This window comes from Microcaecilia unicolor, chromosome 11 (genome assembly GCF_901765095.1).
Source record: "Microcaecilia unicolor chromosome 11, aMicUni1.1, whole genome shotgun sequence".
NCBI lineage: Eukaryota > Metazoa > Chordata > Amphibia > Gymnophiona > Siphonopidae > Microcaecilia > Microcaecilia unicolor.
This window is the reverse complement of record NC_044041.1, coordinates 119,023,967-119,045,824: the sequence shown is the minus strand read 5'-3', so window position 1 is coordinate 119,045,824 and position 21,858 is coordinate 119,023,967. Positions and strand designations below refer to the sequence as shown.

Genomic DNA, 21,858 nt, shown 5'->3' with positions numbered 1-21,858 from the left:
GGAGTGGCAATCTTGCTTAGAAAAGGGTTACAGGCCAGGTCAGAGCTGATTAGTGCAGACCCCCAGGGTCGGTATGTGATAATACATTTGTGGTTACAAAACAGGGAAATTTTGTTATTAGCACTATATGCACCGAATAATTATGATAAAGCCTTTTTTAAAGAAATAATTCGCAAATGTATACCACACCAAACCCTAAAACTAATAATAATGGGAGATTTTAATCTGGTGGGAGACCCACAGATGGACTGTTCCTCTCCAAAGGGGGCACACCGAGGGGGCCCTAGATCTAGAGCTCTTTCAGATCTTAACCACCAATTAAATCTGGTGGATGCTTGGAGGGCACTGCACCCCGGGGAGCGAGATTACACGCATCTCTCAAGGGCACATGGCACATACTCAAGAATAGATTACATACTAGTAGATCAAGGGCTATTCCCGTGGGTGCTGGAGGCTAGCATAGGCCCGGAAGAAATTTCTGATCACGCGATGGTTTGGATAGACCTGGAAGCACCACCGTATTATCAAGGGGCAAGGGGATGGAGATTTCCGACATACTTGTATAAACAGAAGGAGTTTGTTGGATATCTCCATCAGAAATGGGAAGAATTTGAAACCTTTAACCAGCAGCATTCAGAAAACCCGATATTATATTGGTCCACAGCAAAAGCAGTGCTTAGGGGAGCGGTAATTGCTTATGTGAGCGCCCGAAATAAGAAAATTGCTAGAGCTATAGTACAGTTAGAAAAGGAGCTAAGCATAGCAAAAAAACGCTTGGTCAGGGACCCTACAAGAAACAATAAGGAGGCACATCATGCAGCACAGGTAACTCTTAATGCACTGTTGCATGAGAGGGCTACAAGAACCTTACACTATCAAAAATACAAATTCCAAAGATATGGAGATAGGGTAGGACCGATGCTGGCTCGCATAACAAAAACATGGGGGCCCTCTCGAGTTATCACAACCATAAGGGATCAACAAGGAAAAGCTCAGAACAATTCAGAAAAAATAGCAGAGATATTGAGAACACATTTTTCAAAGTTATACACATCCCCAGGCCAGCTAGATCAACAACAACTAGAAGAACATCTGACAGCGTTGGGGTTACCACAAGTGGGACAGCAGGGGATAGCCCAATTAAATGAACCTATATCCGGGAAGGAACTACAAAAGGTATTAAAAACGTTAAAACACTTTAAAGCGCCTGGCCCCGACGGACTTACTGGGGAATTCTATAAATTATTACAGATGCAGATCACAGGGCCCTTAACGGCGTACTATGATCAAGTGGTGGAGCAGGGTACATTCCCAGATCATGCCAATGAGGCACAAATAATCTTGCTGTTAAAACCCGGGAAAATAGCTGACAAGGCAGACTCATTCAGACCGATTTCCCTGCTGAATGTAGAAGTAAAGATACTGGCAAGAATACTGGCAGACAGACTGGCCGGTATATTGCCTGAGTTGATCGGCCAGGAACAGGTGGGATTTGTACAAAATAGACAAATAGTTAAAAATATGAGAAAATTGTTACTAGCCATAGCGCACTGCCAACAGCGGGAAACACCAGCTATGGCGGTTAGCTTAGATGCCGAAAAGGCTTTTGATAAAGTAAATTGGCAATATATGTTTGGGGTGTTGGGCCACATGGGATTCCGAGGTTGGTTCCTACAGGCGATCAAGACATTGTATACAGATCCCAAAGCATTAATAAGTATCAATGGAGTGAATACAGAAGTGTTTCCAGTGAGCAGAGGTACCAGACAGGGGTGCCCTCTCTCCCCATTACTTTTTATACTAACAATAGAGCCTATTATCCAGACTATCCAGAGGGGAAGAGAGGTGGAAGGGATAGAAGTGGGTGGAGAGCTGGTAAAGGTGCTGGCATTTGCGGACGACCTTCTGGTGGTAATGCAAAATCCTAGAAGCTCCATGCCGAATTTATTTTCTATAATAGAAGATTTTGGGGTGCTATCAGGTTTTACCCTTAATGTTCAGAAAACACAGGTGCTCGATATAATGGGAGAAAATAAAACATCTTGGAAAAACCAATTCCCCCTAACATGGGAGGGGGACTCTCTTAAGTATTTAGGAGTCAGAATACCAAGAGATCTTTCCAAGCTGTATGAAGTTAATGTAACAAAATTAATGACAGACACAAGAGCAGCATTACACACCTGGTCTACATATCCAATATCATTATTAGGCCGGATAGCGCTATTTAATATGATCATTATACCTAGATGGTTATATACTTTTCAGGTCTTACCATTATATTTAAAAAGCAAAGATGAAAAAAAGTTGAATCGAATTACACAAGCTTTTTTATGGAAGGGCAAAAAACCAAGAGCCCCTATAGCTATATTACAGACCCCGGCAGAATACGGGGGTCTGGGTTTAATTAGTTTGAGGCACATAACGGTAGCAGGAGGGATGAGACATATTACAGATTGGTACAGAGACATGCAGCACTACACAGCAACAACGATGGAGTTAAAACTGATGGGGGACACTCATTTTAGTCATATGTTACATTCAGGAACAGGAGTTCACCCAGAGGTTCTTGAAATGACAGGAATTATGCCCACCGCGCGAGCAGTGTGGCGCTGGGTGTGCAGGTTGCATCAGTTTAAACACACAGTCACACCTTTTCTGGCGCTTTGTGGGAACCCTTCATTTCCACCAGGAAACCTGTATCCTAGATTTGTAGTGTGGAAAACTAAAGGGATCACTTATCTGTATCATGTACTGACTGTAGAAGGGAAGCTTAAACCATTTCCAGAATTGCAGAAGGAATTCTCCTTGCCGGACACAGACATATTTCATTATTACCAACTGCGGCACTATGTGAAAAGTTTGGAATGGGAGAATTTAACGGAGGACGTCCAAGAAGAGTTAGCAGATGCCTTTTCACTCTCTGCACAACAGAAGGTGCCACTATCCTTCCACCACAGGCACATCAGAGATACAGCATCAGAAATACAATATAATGTTATAGCCCAAGCATGGAATATGGACTTGGGTCTAACACTGCCTGAAGAAATATACAGAACGCACATTTTAAGCATGAGAAGGTCAATGTGGGCCCAGTCGCACTGGGAATTACAATATAAAGTGGTACTGCGCTGGTATATCCCGCCCAGAAGAGCTTTCCATATGGGAATATCGCCAGATGGCGCCTGCCCTAAGTGCGGGGGGGAAGGTGCAACTTTAGGACACATGTTTTGGACATGCCCACATATCCAACGTTTTTGGACACAAGTTACACAACAAGTGAGCAGATGGTGGGCGACAAGTTGGAAACTGGACGCCGAACTGTTGTTTGGCCGACCGGCTTTGGGAAAACCAACACCAAAAGGTTTGAGAGACTTTGCTGTGCGGACTACTGTTATGGCAAAAAAGGTTATCCTCATAAAGTGGCTATCTGCAGAGGAACCAAATGTCCAACAATGGCGAACACAAATGATCACACTATTGCGCCTGGAGAGAGTTGGAGTGGGAGATATATCATCATCAGCAGGACAGAAATTTAAAACACGGTGGGCTCCGTTTTGGATGACTTTGTCCCCGGCGGCAAGAAGCCGCCTGTTGAACATTTGAACATTTATAGATATTAACAGTGACAATCAGGCCTGTGGCAACCTTGAACTGGAAATAATGGGGAGAGGGGAGGGGAGGGAGAGGAGGGGGGAGGGAGGGGGGGACAAGGGAGGGGAGGGGGGGAAAAAGGGGGAAAAAGAATAAGATGTTCCAGTTGTGGGAGTTCTGTTTATGTATAACACAGTGATAACTTAATGGAAGATAAAACGGAAATGTTATGATTGTTTGGAAAGTTGAACATCAATAAAAATGATTGAACTATAAAAACAAATCTGAGAAAATATTTCTTCACTCAATGTGTAATTAAACTCTGGGTTTTGTTGCCAGAGAATGTTAGCTTAATAGGGTATAAAGGTTTGGACAACTTCCTAAAAGAAAAGGCCATAAGCCATTATTAAGATGGACGTGAGAAAATCCACTACTTATTTCTGGGATAAGCAGCATAAAATCTGTTTTACTGTCTTGTAGGGCTGCATTTCAATTAAATTTTTTAATTGCAATTAATTGTGCGATTAAAGCCGGCAGTCCATTGTTGGGAGGGGGGGGCACGCATTTCCTCTCCATCCCCTCCCCCCCACATTAGATATCATACCTTTGCTGGTGGGGATGCCAAAGCCCGCCAGTCGAAGAAATCCACTGCCAAAGTGGCCCCCTTCCTCCTTGTGCTGCCTCAGGGGTGAGGAAGACGGTAGGGTGCCTCCAGCCGCCCATGCCTGCACTCCATGGGCATGCTCAGTTCATGTATTATTGTTCTTGTGGTTGTCTGAGTGGTGCCACATCTGAGTTTGTTTGACCAGTGGTTCAACCATCTTGCTGTGGCTTCAGGGTAATGCGTGGTTGGTCTATGTGCTGGTTTCTATGTAGTGATTCTCGATCCAGGTTGGTTGGTGTCTCTGTTTAAATGTGATTAGACAGACACCAACCAATCCAGAGAGGACCATTACATAAAAACCATCACACAAACTAACCACACAGCATCACCCTGAAGAAAGCCATAACAAGATGGCTGAAACGGTGGTCAACCAAACTTAGATGCAGCACCACCTGGAAAGCTGCAAGGACAATGTTTTGATAATTATAGATAATATTTGAGTTAAGATTGAAGAGAGTGTGAAAAAATGCAATCAGAATATAGTTGCTCACATTCACTAAGCAGTTAAAAAGTTGTATATATATATATAAATCTGCACTGATAATGAAACCTATCAGCTAAGGCTATGATGTATGCTATGAGTCTGTTTGGAATGAGATCCACTTTCCAACCAAAGAAGTTTGATGATTACATACATCGGGATAAATATGATAGTTCAGACGGAAGCGTCACAAATTGAGTTGGATTTTAGTTTGAGTGTTTGAATTTATAACATCCAATTAATTTAAAAGCGATAAACATGCCTTCATAAAATAGGCATATTTCTGGACATTTCTTTAGGCACCCTGTTATAAACCCCCCCCCCCACCCCCCCAAAAAAAAGCTCCATACACAAATACAAAGACTGGCAACAGGCACGCACATGCATCAGCCATCTAAACACAATTGAGTACACAAACACATGTACTAGTTGTGTATCCAAACATACCCCCTGCTCATCCAGTTTGAGGAGTGTGTCAGGCACTTTGGGGGAGTTGGACGCCAGGCGGAGGCAGTGCAAATTCAAGGTAGGGATCACATGCTCCAGAAGCTTCTTGGGAGACCACCCTCGGGGTGTTGCGTGGCGTGCTGCTGAAGGTACAGCCTCTTCCAGGATAGACCCACGCAGAGTCTTCAGCTGAAGGAAGCAGGAGAAGAGACTGAAGGACATGGCATGATACTCAGGCAATGTGGAACCTCAGAGGTGACATTTCATCTGTCTAGTGAAAATAAACTGATTGGTAAAACTGAGACCTTATAGGGATGCTTACTGACTCCGTCCTCCATCCCCAGCCTGAGGAGTGAACAGCCCCCGTAATTGCAAATATGAAACTGCTTTTATCATATATACAGTTTGAAAAATTGAACGAAGTCTGCACACTAAAAGCATTCACATACTTTCCACTTGCTATTTTGTGAGGACACCTGAGAAGTGTAAAATAATCAGATACTTCTGAAAAAGTCAAGCAGAAGCATTAATGTACTTTGACCATGATCATGATCAGGAGAACCTATTTTATTCATGTGACTAAAAGTCCACAGGCTGTAGAAGCCTAGTGTAGTATAGCTGGCCACAGCATGACAATTTTTAGACAGGCTTTACAGGTGCATCAATCTGCATTAACATGCCTAGATTGCTTTCAAAGTTGTCATCTTAATTTTGTAGGACTGCAGCCATGATCTAACCTAACCTAATGGAACTCAACTACTCTAATCAAACACAAGTCTAAGCAGACTAACCTAACTCAAATTAATATAAAAAAATAAAAAGCAACCCAATGTTAACAAAACCAAACACTACTGTAACCTAATGCTAGCCAAAATCTAAGTATGCCCAATCTAACCAAATTCTATAAGATAAGCCAACCCGGGGGAGGAAGTGACGTCACGGGGCCTGAACTGAGAGTTCCCGCACCCTCCTATCTTTAAAGGCTTTTTTCAACCTCTTCAATATAACTTTTGCCCTTATTTTGAGCAGAGGCGAAGGTACAAAGACTAGAAGCTACCATGAGTAAGAACTCGTTGCAACTCCGTAAAGTCTCGGAGCGACAAGCAGCTAAGCAAATTAGCAGAAGCCCGTGGCGCCACGTGTCTCCGGCTCTTCTCTTGCACTCGGACTCGGCGGCATCTCAGTCAGAGGTGCACCTTGCTGCTGCGACGTGAGAGATACCAAGAGAGCTGGCTAAATCTCTCCAAACTATAAGGGAGGAGATTAAATCCTCCAAAAATGAAATTCTTGAGAAGATGGAGATTCTAAGCACTGACCTGAGGGAGTTGGGTGGCCGTGTGGAGGACCTAGAGGGCCGAGTGGAGGAGCAGGCTGTGCAGCTTACTGATCTAGCCTCGAAGATGGATCTGGTCTCTTCTCAATATTCTGATCTCCAGTTTAAAGTTGACAATCTGGAGAATCGAGGTAGAAGGTGCAACCTTCGTTTCCGTGGCGTTCCTGAGTGTGGGGAGGCGGAGGATATCCCAACAGTTGTTTGAGTCATATGTGCAAAGTTGCTGGACACGGATCCATCTAAGGAGCCAATTGAGATTGATAGAGCACATCGGGCTTTTGGAAAGCCACTGGACAACAGATCGCAAGACAGTATTGCTAAATATGCGTCCTCGACTGTAAGAGAGCGTTTGCTAAAAAGTGCCCGTCAAATGCCATATGTAGACTACAATGAAGCTAAAGTTCAGATTTTCCAGGATTTATCAGCATTTACGATGTCTCAAAGGCGCCTCATGAAGCCGGCTCTGGAAGTTTTAGCCAAGGGGAAGATTCCCTATAGGTGGGCTTTTCCGTTTGCCCTGCTCTTCACTCTAGATGGGAAACTACATTGAGTCCGCCATCTTTCGGAGGCATGGAAGGTTTTGCATGAGGCAGGACTGTCCCAGTCATCTGTCCCACCGGTGGAAATAGCCACCTCTATAAAGGATCATTTGCAAAAGTGGAAGCGGGTGGCACCTAAGTCGAGGATCTCCTTGCATAATGTTTGACATTCTTATGTGACTGACAAAAGCTTTGAGCTTACTCATGGTTAAGTTCTAATACGGGTGGAATTGCTATTATCATTAGCTGATTGTAGAAAATGTATGAAGATATGAAGGTTGGGGGATTTTGTAGTTTGTAGCAGGGGGGAGGATGTTTGTGGTGGGTGGGGGGATGGTTTGGGTAGGCTGGTTGGGTGCTGTGATATCTTTTTCTTCCCGTTTTTACCCATCCTACTACTACTACTACTAAAAATCATTTCTATAGCGCTACATTGTTTGTTGTGTGATGGGAGGAGGGGCTGGGTGGGGGTGGGAGTTGAAGGGGGGGGGTTGCTGCAGAGTATGAGTGGTGGGTGGGTTGCTTGGAAGGGGAAGGAGTGTCTGCGTGGAGTTGGGGTTTTTTTTTCTCCTTCCAACATGCTCAGAACTGCTTGGTTTCCAGATGTATCAGAGCTCACAATCTTGTGAGTTGAATTTTAAATAAGTGTGTATCTAAAGTTCTTGACATACAATGTCAAGGGTCTGAACTCTCCTCAAAAACGTCAAAAGCTATTTAAGGAATTGCTGTTCCATAAACCTCAAGTGGTATTTATACAGGAGACTCATTTAAAGAGGGAACATGAAAAATATTTGTCCCATCCTCATTACCCATATGTATATTGCGCTTCTGCTGCAGACGCATCAAAAAAACGTGGGATTGCAATCTTGCTTCACTCTTCCCTGCAGGTTCAGGTGTTGAAAACCAGGCGTGACCCTGCTGGTAGATATTTGCTTCTACATGTATTATTAAATAATTTAGCTTTTACCCTGGTCTCTGTTTATGCGACCAATGAATCACAGGGGGAATTTTTCATCAGGCTTGGCAAGGTTGTTCAATCTGATCCCTATGGTAAACTGGCATTAGGAGGCGACTTTAATGCATCTTTTGACCCAGCCTTGGATAGATCCGGTGCAGTGTCGGAAATAGATGTCAAAAATTTGAAAGCGCTAGTTGGCCTGGCCCGAGCTTTGGCTACATGTGATGTGTGGCGTCTACATCACCCAAAGGAACGGGATTATTCCTTTTATTCCCAGTCTCATGATTCATACTCCTGCATTGATCATTTGCTATTTGATAACTCTTTGATTCAGGGGTGTTGTCTTTCAGGTATTGGCCCCATAACAATTTCGGATCATGCTCCGACTGGGTCCAGCTTTCATCCTTTTGTGAGGAAGATAAGGATAGTAGGTGGACCTTAAACACTTCTTTGCTGAAGGAGGATAAGCTCTTAGCTAACTATAGAGCACTCTTGAGGGAATATATTGATACTAATTTGAAACTCGGGTCCTTCCCTGGGGATTGTTTGGGATGCCTTAAAGGCTGTAACGAGGGGGGGGGGGGTTCTTAAAACAGGCAAGCATTCGGACTCGGGCCAGGTGAAAGGAAGTTACAGACTGCATCTCACAATTGTCCCACTTGGAGGATCTTCATAAGTCCTCTCATTCGATCTCTACTCTGAGGCAGATCCAAGCTCTTCGGTTAAGATTAGATAATATCTACTTAGACCAATTGCATTTTATCCGGGGTCAACAACAGCAACTTCAGTATTTTAATCATAATAAGCCAGGTTGTTCATTGGCCCTTAAATTGAGGCAGCAAAGATTTGACCATACTAATCTTCGGATTGGAGATGGAAACAATACAGTGCTGACTAACAGACTCATTTTCGAAAGAGGACGCCCATCTTTCGACACAAATTGGAAGATGGGCGTCCTTCTCACAGGGTCGCCCAAATCAGCATAATCAAAAGCCGATTTTGGGCGTCCCCAACTGCTTTCTGTTGCGGGGACGACCAAAGTTCCCAGGGACTTATCGGAGGTGGGACTGGGGCATGCCTAGCACTTGGGCGTCCTTGACCCTTAATGGAAAAAAAAAGGGCGACCCTGACGAGCACTTGGACGACTTTACCTGGTCCTGTTTTTCTTACGACCAAGGCACAAAAAGGTGCCCGAACTGACCAGATGACTTTGAGCAGGGACTGTCTTTCTTCTATGTTTGTGCAGTGCTGCGTACGCCTTGTAGCGCTATAGAAATGCTAAATAGTAATAGTAGTAGTAGTACAAAGGGAATCGTGGATGACCGCCCCTTACTCCCCCAGTGGTCACTAACCCCCACCCACCCTCAAAAAAAATCTTTAAAAATCTTTTATGCTAGCCTCTATGCCAGCCTCAAATGACATACTCAGGTCCCTCGCATCAGTATGCAGGTCCCTGGAGCAGTTTTAGTGGATGCAGTGCACTTCAGGCAGGCGGACTCATGTCCATCCCCCCCTACCTGTTACACTTGTGGTGGTAAATGTGAGCCCTCCAAAACCCACCAGAAACCCACTGTACCCACATCTAGGTGCCCCCCCTTCACCTCTAAGGGCTATGGTAGTGGTGTACAGTGGTGGGTAGTGGGTTTGGGGGAGCTCAGCACACAAGGTAAGGGAGCTCTGTACCTGGAAGCAATTTATGAAGTTCACCCCCTAGGGTGCCCGGTTGGTGTCCTGGCATGTGAGGGGGACCAGTGCACTACGAATGCTGGCTCCTCCTATGACCAAAAGGCTTGCATTTGGTCGTTTCTGAGATGGCGTCCTTGGTTTCCATTATTGTCGAAAATCAGAAACAACCAAGTCTAGGGACGACCATCTCTAAGGACAGCCTAAATTTCTGGATTTGGGCGTCCCTGACCATATTATCGAAACGAAAGATGGACGTTCATCTTGTTTCGATAATACGGGTTTCCCTGCCCCTTCACCAGGACGTTTTGCGAGGACGTCCTCAGCAAAACTTGGGCATTCCTTTCAATTATGCTCCTCTAAGTCTTCTTTGATTCGTCAGCGTTTCCAGTCCTTTAATCAGTCTTTATACTCGGCTGACTCTACGATCCACCTGGATGCTATTGAGGCCTTTTTATCATCTCAAGACCTTCCTTCATTGACAGAGTAGCAGCGTTGTTCTTTAGATGGAACAATCCAAGTGGATGAAGTTGTAAACGTTATTAAGGATCTGCCCACTGGGAAGGCCCCTGGCCTGGATGGCTTACCGAATTACTTTTATAGGACTTTTAGGGGGGAGCTTGCCCCCCCTGCTAGTCGAGATACTTAATGGAGTTCAGAGTGGGGAGGCTCTGCCTCCCTCCATGATGGAGGCCTGGATAGCAGTGATTCCGAAGCCAGGTAAAGATAGGATGGAGTGTGCCTCCTATCGCCCTATCTCCATTCTTAATTCTGATGTTAAAATTATAGCTAAGGTCCTAGCTAATCGACTAGCAAAAGTTCTTCCTGAATTAATTCATCCTGATCAAGTTGGGTTTGTTCCCAAAGACAAGCTAAAGACAATGTTCGCCGTATGGTTAACTTGCTGCATGTAGCTACAAAGTTTAAAACCCCTTTGTGTGTTTTGGGATTAGATGCCGAGAAGGCATTTGATCTTGTTCATTGGGCTTTTATGATTAGTGTTATGGAGCGATTTAGGGATTGGACTCAAGCCCTCTATAATTCTCCTAGAGTGTGTGTGCGAGTTAATGGTGGAAATTCTCCTACTTTCCCTTTGTCTAGGGGGACACGTCAAGGATGTCCTCTCTCGCCAATGCTATTTGCCTTGGTTATGGAACCCCTTGCTATTGCTTTATGCTCTAATCCTAATGTCTCGGGCATTAAGGTAGGTGGTCAGGAATATAAATTAGCAATGTTTGCTGATGATATCCTTCTCTTTTTAACCAAACCGTTACTCTCCTCGCCTAACTTAATTAAGCCTTTAGCGGATTATTCCTCTGTTTTGGGTTTTAAGCTCAATATGACTAAATCAGAAGCTATGGCTATTGGTATTTCTAGCTCGATCTTACAATCTTTACAACAAGCCTTCTCTTTTCGGTGAGTGACCTGAAGTATCAAGTATTTGGGGGTTCATCGTACCAAGAATTTCTCTGATTTATTTTTGGCTAATTACCCCCATCTCTTGCAGGAACTATATAAAGATCTGGAGACTTGGGGTTCAATTGATTTATCTTGGTTTGAGCGGATTGCTACTCTGAAAATTAATGTGTTGCCACGTTTGATGTATCTTTTTCAGGTTCTCCCTCTTCATTTGTCTCGTAATTTTCTCTCAGGTCTCCAAGATCACCTCCTTCGTTTTATTTGGTCCAACAAACAGCCACGTCTCTCTAGAACATTGCTGTATCGGGATCAGAAAAAGGGTGGTTTGGGCATTCCGAACGTGTATTGGTATTACAAAGCTGCTCAGGCTCGGGCTGCTCTTGAATGGTTTCATGCAAGCCCTCAGAAGTTGTGGATTGGCTTGGAGCAGGACTCGGAAGGCTTGTGCCCTCTGCGTTCATTAATGTGGCTGCCTCGGAGATATTGTTCACTGGGTAGGGATGTTTGTCCCTCGATTTTGACAACTTTTTACTACTGGGATAGTTTATTTGCCAAGCCTGATTTAGTTCTCTCCAAACTTACACCAATTACAAAAAACCCACTTTTTCCACCTGGTCTTGAACCAGGGCCTCTCTCAAGTTTGTTTTCTGCGGGTCTAGAGACATGGGGTCAATTTTTTTATGAAGAGGCCTTTATTCCATTCAACACTTTGGTTGAGACACATGCAATTTCTTCCAAGGATATTTTTGCTTATATTTCTTTCTGCCGCTGAAATAAAGGCCAAGGTAATTCGAGAGGACTCTTTTTTGGGAGATCTGTGTGAGGGCTCTAAAGGGACGAGGGGTCTTATCACTTGCTTGTATACTTATCAGCGTAGACAAGTGCAACCTCCTGTTGATCATCGATTGCACTGGTACCGGGAACTGGGCTTGACATTGGGTGATGATGATTGGAATTTTATGGAAAATGCTTTATTGAGGATTTCTATCTCTGGTACTTGACTCCAGTGCACCTTCACCACATGTTTCCGAAGGTATCACCATTGTGTTGGAGGAAGTGTGGGCAGCAGGGTACCATGGGTCATCTCTGGTGGTCATGTGTTAAGGCTTGGGCTTTCTGAAAAGCAATTCAACACAGAGTCCAGGGTTGGCTCTCTAAGCCTATAAAGTGGTCACCTGAATGTTTTCTTTTTCCTAAAAAACCTCCAGGCCTTACTAATTCCCAGGCCTTATTGGTTCTCCATGTTATGTCATCCGCTAGGGTCACTCTGGCCGCTCAATGGAAGTCTCCTCATGTTCCTTCTTTGGTAAAATGGTTTAATAAGCTGTGGTACCATCTGTGAAATGGAGAGGCTTTGGGCCATACGTCGCAAAACTTTTCCAAGTGGGAAGCTATTTGGGAACCTTTTGTGTTGCACCTTTCGCGTGTTGAGTGTTTGAGGTTGGAAGGTGGGGGGTGGGGGATGTTGTTTTGGGTTGGGGTTTTTTTTTTTCTTTGGGGTGGGAGGTAAAATACAAAATCTTGTTAGAAATCTTAGGAGTATATTGTAAGTGGATACTCTAGGTTTGAGAGTTTATTACACTTTTTTCTTGCTTCCATTGATCATTTGACTTTGTACTGTTTCATACTTGTGTTGTATTTGCCTATGTTGATGGCCGTGGCTTAATTGCTTCTGTAGTGTCTCTCAACAATTAATAAAGACTTCTATAAATTTTAAAAAAAGATAAGCCAACCCAACCTTATGTAATATCAAGTCTACCCAAAATAACCTAACCTAACCCAAATCTAATATAACAAACCTCAACCCAGTGTTAACATAACCAAACTGTACTCTAATGTAACACTAAACCAAGCCCAATCTAACCAAATTCTACCTTAATTTAACCTAAGCCAACCCAACCTTATCTAACGCCAAATCTAAGCAAACCCAAATCTACTATAATAAAACATAATCCAACCTTAACATAATCACACTCCACAGTAACCCAACCCAACATTAAACAAACCCATCCTAAACCAACAAACTCTACCGTAATGTAGGTGTTAGAATGAATAATTGACTTATCTCTCTCAGAACCCTTTCTCTGGGATAAATTTCCGGCTGAGGTGAGAATTCTTAGGGATATGCCTGACTTCCTAAGAAAGTGATGGCTACCACTTTTGTTCAAGCATTTCAGGGGAAAGTATGGCTTGCAGAGGTTTGAGTATAATCAGTTTTGAACTGTATTTTGCATGTGATGTGATTTTTAAATTGTACGTTCAAAATGTTGAGTCTTCAGGCATTGTGGCCTCATCTGAGTTGGATGTATTCTTGAACATGGGAAGCCACTCTGCAGAGGAGTTTATTAGATATTATGGACAATATAGTGGAAGGGACTCGGATATCTGTTCTTGTTTTGCGTAAAGCCTGGATGGTTGCCACAAGGTGCCTTTTGCTTCACTGGATGCAGCCCTCATGACCATCACTGTTAGAACAGTGCAATCAGATGCACAAACTATTGTGAATGGAGCACTTTTCAGTGGAGGACAGGGGCCGCAAGGCAAGGAAACAATTAATTAAGATATGGACCCCTTATCTCAATACATTAAATACTAAAGTACGGTCTGTTTTTCATAATACTTTAAACGTATGATAGTTTGCAGCCTAATATATTGTGGGAGGTTGGATAATCATGTATTTGTTGGCTTATATGAGGTGGGGGTGTTTGTTGTGTTGGGGATTGTGGGATGCGGTAAAGGTTGGAAGGAGAGAGGTTCAATGAACAATTTGTAAATGTGTATATAGTTGATTACCTGTACTTTTCTTGACATGATGTTGGTGGTAACTTCTGAATAGTTTGTTTCAGTTTATCTTAATTACAATAAAGATATTTAAACATAAAAACGTTGGGTCTGTATTTAAAACTATTTATCTGGTTAGAGGGTGAACAGCACTCACTGGGGCCAGTCAGTAGTTTTCTGCAGTATTATCCTGGTAATGCCACTGATTACCCCGGCGCTATCATAATGGTCCAAGGTGGATCTGGGGCAGAGCCAGGTGCTACCCAGATGGTGGTGATGTTCAGTCTGCTAATCGGATAAGTATCTGGATAAAGTTAAGACAGCAAAAAGGCCCTCCTAACTTTATCTGGGTAGTTATCCAGGTACTGGTGTGAATATTGGTTGTAGCCAGATAAGTACAGGATAATTGGTGTTAAAATTGTTTCTTATGTAGATTTATATTCCACTTGGAACACAGCGATTGGCAGCATATAAATATTTTTAAATAAACAGAATTACGTTAAGGGCCCTGTTTACTAAGCAGTGTTATAGATGCGTTAACATTTTTAATGCACGTTAACCATGTACGTGCCTACAATATCCCTATAGGCACCTACGTGGTTAGCGCGCACACAAAGAGCCCTTCCCTTACCGATCCCTTAGCGAATCGGTAAAAAATGGGCATACATGAAGGAAATCACATGCAAATGAGCTGCTCGCTGTTAGCTCATTTGCACGCGATTTCCTTCCTAAGGAGGGGAAGCCAGTCGGCCAGCCGACATGCCAAAGAAGGCTTCATACACATCACGCTCAAAAAAAAAAAAGGACGTCCCTGACGAGCACTTGGACGTTTTTTTTCTTCAGATTTTGTGATGGGCGTCCTTTTTGGACATTTTGGGAATGTAACAAAAACATGTCCAAGAACACCGCTGGAGAGAATCGGGATCGGGACGTGCGAGGACGTCCAAATCAAAACTATTTGGACGTCCCTTTTGATTATGCCCCTCTAGGTCTCTCTCAGCCAATCACAGCGCGTTTAGCTAACACCAGTGACAGCTAGATGCGCTGTGATTGGCTGAGAGAGACCTGGAGGGACATAATCAAAAGGGACGTCCAAATAGTTTTGATTTGGATGTCCTCGCATGTCCCGATCCCCGATTCTCTCCGGCGGTGGTCCTTTCGGGCACATAAGAAAAACACATGCAAAAAGGATGCCCATTACAAAATCTGAAAAAAAAAAAAACGTCCAAGTGCTTGTCAGGGACGTCCTTTTTTTTTTTTTTGAGTGAAGGACGTCCAAGTGTTAGCACTTGAAAGGACGTCTCTGACGAGCACTTGGATGTTTTCTTTCTTCCGATTTTTGCGATGGGCGTCCTCCTCTACATGGGTCCCGCTCACAGCAGCCCCAACGAGAGGTGCAGACCTCCCATTAGGTTTTCCACAGTGCATGGGGTTGGAAATGATAGTGCATTGCATCGCATTCACATTATAATAGTAATTAGCTCATTTGCATTCCGTTTTCGTTAGCTGCTACCTTAACAGGAAAATGGCTCGAAGAACCCTTTTGTGCACGTCCCGGTTTACTACTTGCATGCTAAACTGGCTAGAACCAGTTTAAAAACCACGTTGCTGGCTCATTAGGTTTAGTGCCATCTGGCCCCCAGTGCCAGCCTGACCACTAGGCAGACTAGGCATTCACCTAAGGCTACATAATTTGGGGTGCGGGAATCATGCAGCAATTGTAATGTCTACAAAAGACATCATCCCCAATGCATCTGGGCATGCTCAAGGCTTGCTTGCTCCCACCTCCTCTGAAGCCGCGATGGTGCTGCCTCAGAGAGGTGAGGGAAGCTGCTGAACAGCTTGTGGGGGGAGAGAGGATAGGTGGAGTTGCATGAGTGAGAGGCTGAACACCTTGGGTGGGGAAGGGAGGAGAAGGCAAGCTGGTGAACACTGGGATGAGGGAGAAGAATGGGAGATATGCCAGACACTATTGGGGGAGGAAGATATGCTAGACACTACTGGAGGAGGGAGGCAAAGAAGTGGGGAGGCAGGGAAGCAGAGAGATGCTGGACACTATGGGGGGGGGAAAGGCAGGGGATGCTGGACTATGGAAAGGAAGGGAAGGGGAGATGCTGGACATTAGGGTGGGGGAGGGCTTTGAGCTAGACATGAGGAACTTCACAATGCTTCTTCGTACTTTGTTTTTCGTAAACTTTTACAAACTTGGCTGTTTCAAAAAACATTTTAACTGATTTGTTATAGATTTTTATTTAATGGAACTGTTTTCTGAAATACTGTATTGAAGCTGTAAACTGTAAACCACGTTGACACTATGGCATAAATGCAGTATATAACATTAATAAATCCAATCCAATCCAATTCCTTGATGGGGGGGAGGTATATGACTGAATATTCAACTAGGGTGTCAGATACCCTTGGGCCAGCCATGACTGTATCTGAATGACAAGCGGGTGCTAAATCTAAAATACTATTTTTGTTTACCTTGAGGTATAGGCAATCAGTGTCTCACCTACTTCTCCAATTCTCGATTTGATCCATTAAAGCTCTTTCTGCTTTTGTTTCCCCTTGGGTTGTGGGATCTGAGTTCTCGAAACAGTGAGGCCACCCACTTCCCCTGGCCCTAGGATATACGCTGCAGCCGCTGGCCTCACCTCTGTGGTTCGGAAGATGATACGATAGTTGTACTGCGGGCAGTTACCCCCTTCCTTCTCCTCCCGCCGCAGGCTGATTGCCACAGGACCCAACTGCTCATCCATACCGAAAAAATTCTGGTGTTCTGCAAGAGAATAGGACAAAAAGACAGGAGAAGAGAAAACCCCAAAGAGATAGATGTGGAGGATAGAAAATGAAAGTTATGAGAGAAAGTGAGGGAGAAAGATAAAAATAAATAATAACAACAACACAATAACATTGTAGATGAAGATAGATAAAGACTAGATTGGCCCACCTACTTAAGATTCTCCCACTTTAAGCTGATGTGTATATAAATTCCCATCTGTAACTCATCTCCACCCCAACCTGAGCTTTGAACATGCTTAAAATCCAGTTCTCAGCTCCTATTTAATGTGAGTTTTCCATAGCAGAATGTGGGAAGTAACATAACCAGGCGAGGAGCTGCAAGGTGGTGGGTAGAGAAAACAGAAATTTTATACAAACAAAATTGACTTCCATTTCTGCTCCTTGATATATGGGGAACTTAAGGATCCCTCCCTCAAAGGGGGGCACAGCCAGTCAGTCAACTGTAAAAAGCTGTTGAGCCTCCACCAGAGGGGGCTGCAGAGCAGCAAGGCTTACCTTTCCCAAAGAAGTATTTCCGATAGTAGCAGGCCCCCAGGTCCGCATACTCAATGGAGTGACCAACCTTGCTCCCCTTCTTGATGAAGCACTCCCTCGGCTCCTCTAGCACGGAGACAGCAGCATTGGGACAGCGGTAGGCTGGAGGTGGCTCAAAGGAGTCCCACTGAAGTTCCTGCCCCGCCTCCAGCCGTCTGATGTTACGCTCCCCTTCCCCTCCAATCTCATTGCGGAAGTAGGGGCAGCTCAGGACCAATAAGTTGTCCTTGCCGTCCCCTTCATCAGCAGACACGTTTTCTCGTAAGTTGAGGTCCTCAGTGCTGCTGGATAGAGAGCTGGAAGCCCCAGAACTGTGCAGCTGTGAGGCAGCTGACGCACCAGTGGTAATGTTCTTCCGCTGTCCTACACTGTTGCAGTGGTTGACCACTTCCCTTGGGTCAAACAGGATGCTCTGAACATCGAAGTGGGCCAACTGCTTGATCCAAGTTTTGGGAAACAGCTCAGCTCCAGTGCCTGGCTCATGATTACATTTTAACACTTTGGCTCCCGGGCCACTCTCTAAGGAGTTCAATCTTCTCAAGGCTCTGGCATTTTTCTCCACAGGGCTCCCCTGGGGGAGAGCCTGAAATTGCACTTCTGCCTCCTGCATCTCTCCGGGAAGGCCGAGGAGGAGGAATGGGTCTCTGAACCTCCGAGCAGCAGGGCTGGAGCTCCGTTGCTCCTCGTGGCTGTGTGCTCGGGCCCTGGGGCTGCCACCAGGTTTCTCTATGGATGTCAGGCTCCCATATTCCCGATGCAAGGTATCCCCAGAATTTGGAGACCCCAGACTGGATGCCCCTATCCCGTCCACTTCCAACTCTGCCTCCCCGTCTCCAATGGTGATGTCACTGTTGCTACGGTGCATTAGGTAGCTGCGGGGCCCGGAAGCCCGTAATGCCAGGTGAGGGCCCTGACTTTTGGCTTGGTCAGCCCCCAATCCTTTGCACAGGGGTTCCTTCTTCGGTGGCCACTCCACTCGGGTTCGGATACTCGTCACAGTTGGGGTCCCTTTGGGCTCAAAGGACAAAGCAGAGAGAGGCGGGCGGTTGCAGTGCCTTCGAATCTTGCGGATAAATAAGTCATCTGACTGCATGGTGGAACGTGGAAACCACGGAGCCACTGGAATGGAGCACCAAAAGGGGCACCAAGAGAAACCAAACCAAAAGTTCTTTTGGGGTGGATGTCAGTGTCTCTTCCTAGATAGTCCATATGCTACAAGCAATGCCTGCTTTGAGTCCTGTTGCCTGGAGGTTGCCTCCAAATTGTTGTTTTAGGTATGTGCTGATAGACCTTTCCCTCAAAATTCCCTTCAAGGATGTGGATAAAGATTTCAGGGGAGTCAAGGCAGTTCTCCTCACTCCTTCCTTTTGGGTTCTCTGGTCCTCTTTCACCTCCTTCCAGTCTCTAGGTTTACTGTTGCTCCCTGGCTGGCTGCTCCTGTCGGACCAGGCCCTGGTTGCATGTTGACCCTGGATGAGCACAGTGTTGCTGAAGTTTTGATCCCCCAGACAGAATCACTCGGTCATCTAGGAACAGGAGAAGTTCAGGCTGGAAAGTTCTCCAGGTGTTCCTCGCCATCGATTCTCTATGCCTATGCACACCTCCATGATTGTGCAGGACAGGGGCCAGGGTCTTCCATCTTCTAGCCTCCTAGGAGGGCATCATCTGATCTTCACCTTTGTTGTTAAGCCTCCTCTTAGTGGGTTGTGGATGGCAGGCATGCCACATAGTGACTAATCTGGACTGGCATAGAGGCAGCTTTGGAGCCAAAGAAGCTGAATATTTCTAAGAGAGGGTTCTTTTGCTGTCCTGCCCAGCCTAGTGGTATCACATGCCCTTTCCTAGACTCCAAGAATAGGGCAAAAGGAAAGCCAGAGAAGAGGAGAGGGTGCAGAACTTGGACCCAGCAGGCATCTGTCTGTCCAGATAGAAGTCTTCAGGAGCTAATGGTGACCCACAAACGCTGAAACCAGAGACCCAGCTACCTGCAAAAGGAGTGAAAACAAAATCAACAATCATGGAACAGAGACGGGAGGGAGGCAGGAGAATTAAAGATGAAGGAGGCTGGGGAGATACCACTGATCCATGCCAGGAGGCAAGGAGCCAGGCCTGTCATTAATCAAACCCTAGTCCAAGCAGTACGGTCTCCACAGCTGAGCTGTATGGAACAGAGGGTACATTTTCAAAGGCTTATTTGGAAAGCACTTGGGCAGAATGGCTGACTGACAGTAGTCACGGAGTTTCATGGCATGTGAACTTTTAGCTGTAGTAAAGAGACATATTCCTGGAGTCATAACTTGGGCAGTAGTGAACACTATGCACGCTGATTAAGGAGTCAACTTTTAAACAAAGCATGTATACATATATAAAGTACACTCATAGCGTAGACTTGCACTTATCAGTGTGTGGGTACTTTTTCTATAAAACGTTATGTACAGGGTTATCTACCTCAACTTGACATTTCATCCTTTAGATTGTAAGCTCTTCCGAGCAGGGACCGTCCTTAATTGTTAATTTGTACAGCGCTGCGTAACCCTAGTAGCGCTCTAGAAATGTTAAGTAGTAGTAGTAGGGTTTCAAAAATATGAAAGTATGCATGTGACTGCACCCTACCCCTGGGAATGGCTCCCCGATATGCAAGAACATGTTGGACAAATTTTCAAAAACTCTTCTTTACGCGTGGAGATGCTTCTGAAAGTTACACCACAAATTGCTACTGCTTTAGAGTTAAGCTTTTACCATTAGGTGATACTTTTGGAATACAACTCTTGGTTTTTATAGCCTGTGATGCAGCCCTTTGAAAGAGCAAAATATGGCCATGCTGGGCTTTTAATTCTTTCTTTCTTTATGTTTTTACAGTGGTGAATATACTTGTACCCTTCTATGCACCATCAATCTGGGGCAACCCCAGCCACTCAGGTTTTCAGGATATCCACAATAATTATTCATGAGATCGATTTGCATGCATTTTCTTGGCATGCAAATCTCATGCATATTCATTGTGAATATCCTGAAAACCTGAATGTCTGGGGTTCCCCCAGGACACGTTTGGGAGCCACTGCTCTAGGCGGATGCCTTGCCTTGTGACTGAATATCAGCTGGGTTTATGCAGGGTGCATTGAGGGTTGGTAAGGTGCACCACTGAAAATGTATTCCATTGTGTCTACAAAAAAAGATAAACCTGGGTCCCAGGCAACTATTTATTTAAATGCAATGTAATAGCAGAGTAAATATCATATCAAAACATCTATCATTAGTATTTTACCACACTCTCTCTACATTTTATTCTTTTTTTATTAACTTTCTTATATAAAGGATCATCAGAATTCACAGCATCAACGTTGCTTGTTCAACTTTCAACAGCAGCAATGTTGCAAATCTTCATCGATCCCTCTTTTTCAATTTTATAGAGAACTTCACTTTGTTAAAGAGCTATTATAAATATATCTTAAAGAACAGTCCACAAAATATTCAAAATTTGATCGATCGCACTAGCATCACTAGCACTACTTAACTGATGATAGATGTTTTGATATGATATTTAGTCTGCTATTACATTGCATTTAAATAAATGGTTGCCTGGGACCCAGCTTATTCTACGAAAAAGATAAAGCAGCATCTTCTCGAGGACAAAGCAAAGGCGCAGCCTGTGATAACGCTCAGTTCACAACTGAAAGACAGGACACGTGTGGAGGCCAAGTGACCAAAGATTAAGACCTGTGCCAGGCATCCATCCCCCCTCCATGTGTCACCCCAGTCCACTGGCTGTGTTCTCGCACCAAGTCTTAAGATATCACATTCCTTACAACAGTGTTTCTCACAGGGCTGAGGAGTCAAAGTCGGAAGCAATTTTAGGTGGAGTCAGAATTGTTAAAAATGTACTGACTACGACTCTAGCTTCAAAATAAAAAAAATTAGGGGTGGGCAACAATTACAATTTTTAATCAAAATAAATCACACCATTAGACATGTTAATCACACGATTATTCGCGCTTAATCGTGGCTTAATACTTTTGAACAGTGGCGTAGCTACATGGGGCCATGGGGGCCTGGGCTCCCCCAAATTTCCTCTGGGACTCTAGTTTTGCTGATGGGGGTCCACAACCCCCGCCAGCTGAAGCCTTGTCCAGCGCTGGTCTCCAGCACCGCTGCATTGCCTGTCCTGCTCTGTCTTCCCCTCACGTTCTGCACGCTCCTTTTAGTGAAACCAAGCATGGTCAATTTCACTAAAAGGAACGTGCAGGACGTGAGGGGAAGACAGAGCAGGGCAGGCGACATGGCGGCGCTGAAGATCAGCGATGGACAAGGCTTCAGCTGGCAGGGGTTGGGGACCCCCACCAGCCAAGGTATTTGCTGCCGCAGTGGGTGGGGAGCGGCAGGGTGGCGGGAGGGGGGGGTGCAGCAGGGCAGCAGACCAAAATGTGCCCCCCCCACCTGGGGATCTGCCCCCCCCCCCCCCACACACACACACACATTGAGGTCTGGCTACGCCCCTGCTTTTGAACACATGCTCAGCGTGGCTGTTATCCTTCACAACATGCTATTCAATTAGGGGTGCAAAATTATGAAAAATTTTAATCAAAATTAATCTTGGTATTAAAAATTTTAATCATGTGATTTGTTGTA

The 21,858-nt window shown here is 44.8% G+C and overlaps 1 protein-coding gene across 3 annotated transcripts in view; it reads right to left on the bottom strand.

Moving 5' to 3' along the window:
• SIPA1 (signal-induced proliferation-associated 1) overlaps positions 1 to 21,858 on the bottom strand; it is a 93,138-nt gene that overhangs the window by 47,886 nt on the left and 23,394 nt on the right. For all 3 annotated transcript variants that reach the window (XM_030217479.1, XM_030217480.1, XM_030217481.1), the window contains exons 2-4: positions 17,194 to 19,217; positions 16,551 to 16,675; positions 5,184 to 5,372 (exon numbers count right to left, since the gene is read on the bottom strand). In XM_030217479.1, coding sequence (XP_030073339.1) covers positions 5,184 to 5,372; positions 16,551 to 16,675; positions 17,194 to 18,325 — 1,446 coding nt within the window. In that variant the 5' untranslated portion in view covers positions 18,326 to 19,217. The remainder of the gene's footprint in view (positions 1 to 5,183; positions 5,373 to 16,550; positions 16,676 to 17,193; positions 19,218 to 21,858) is intronic.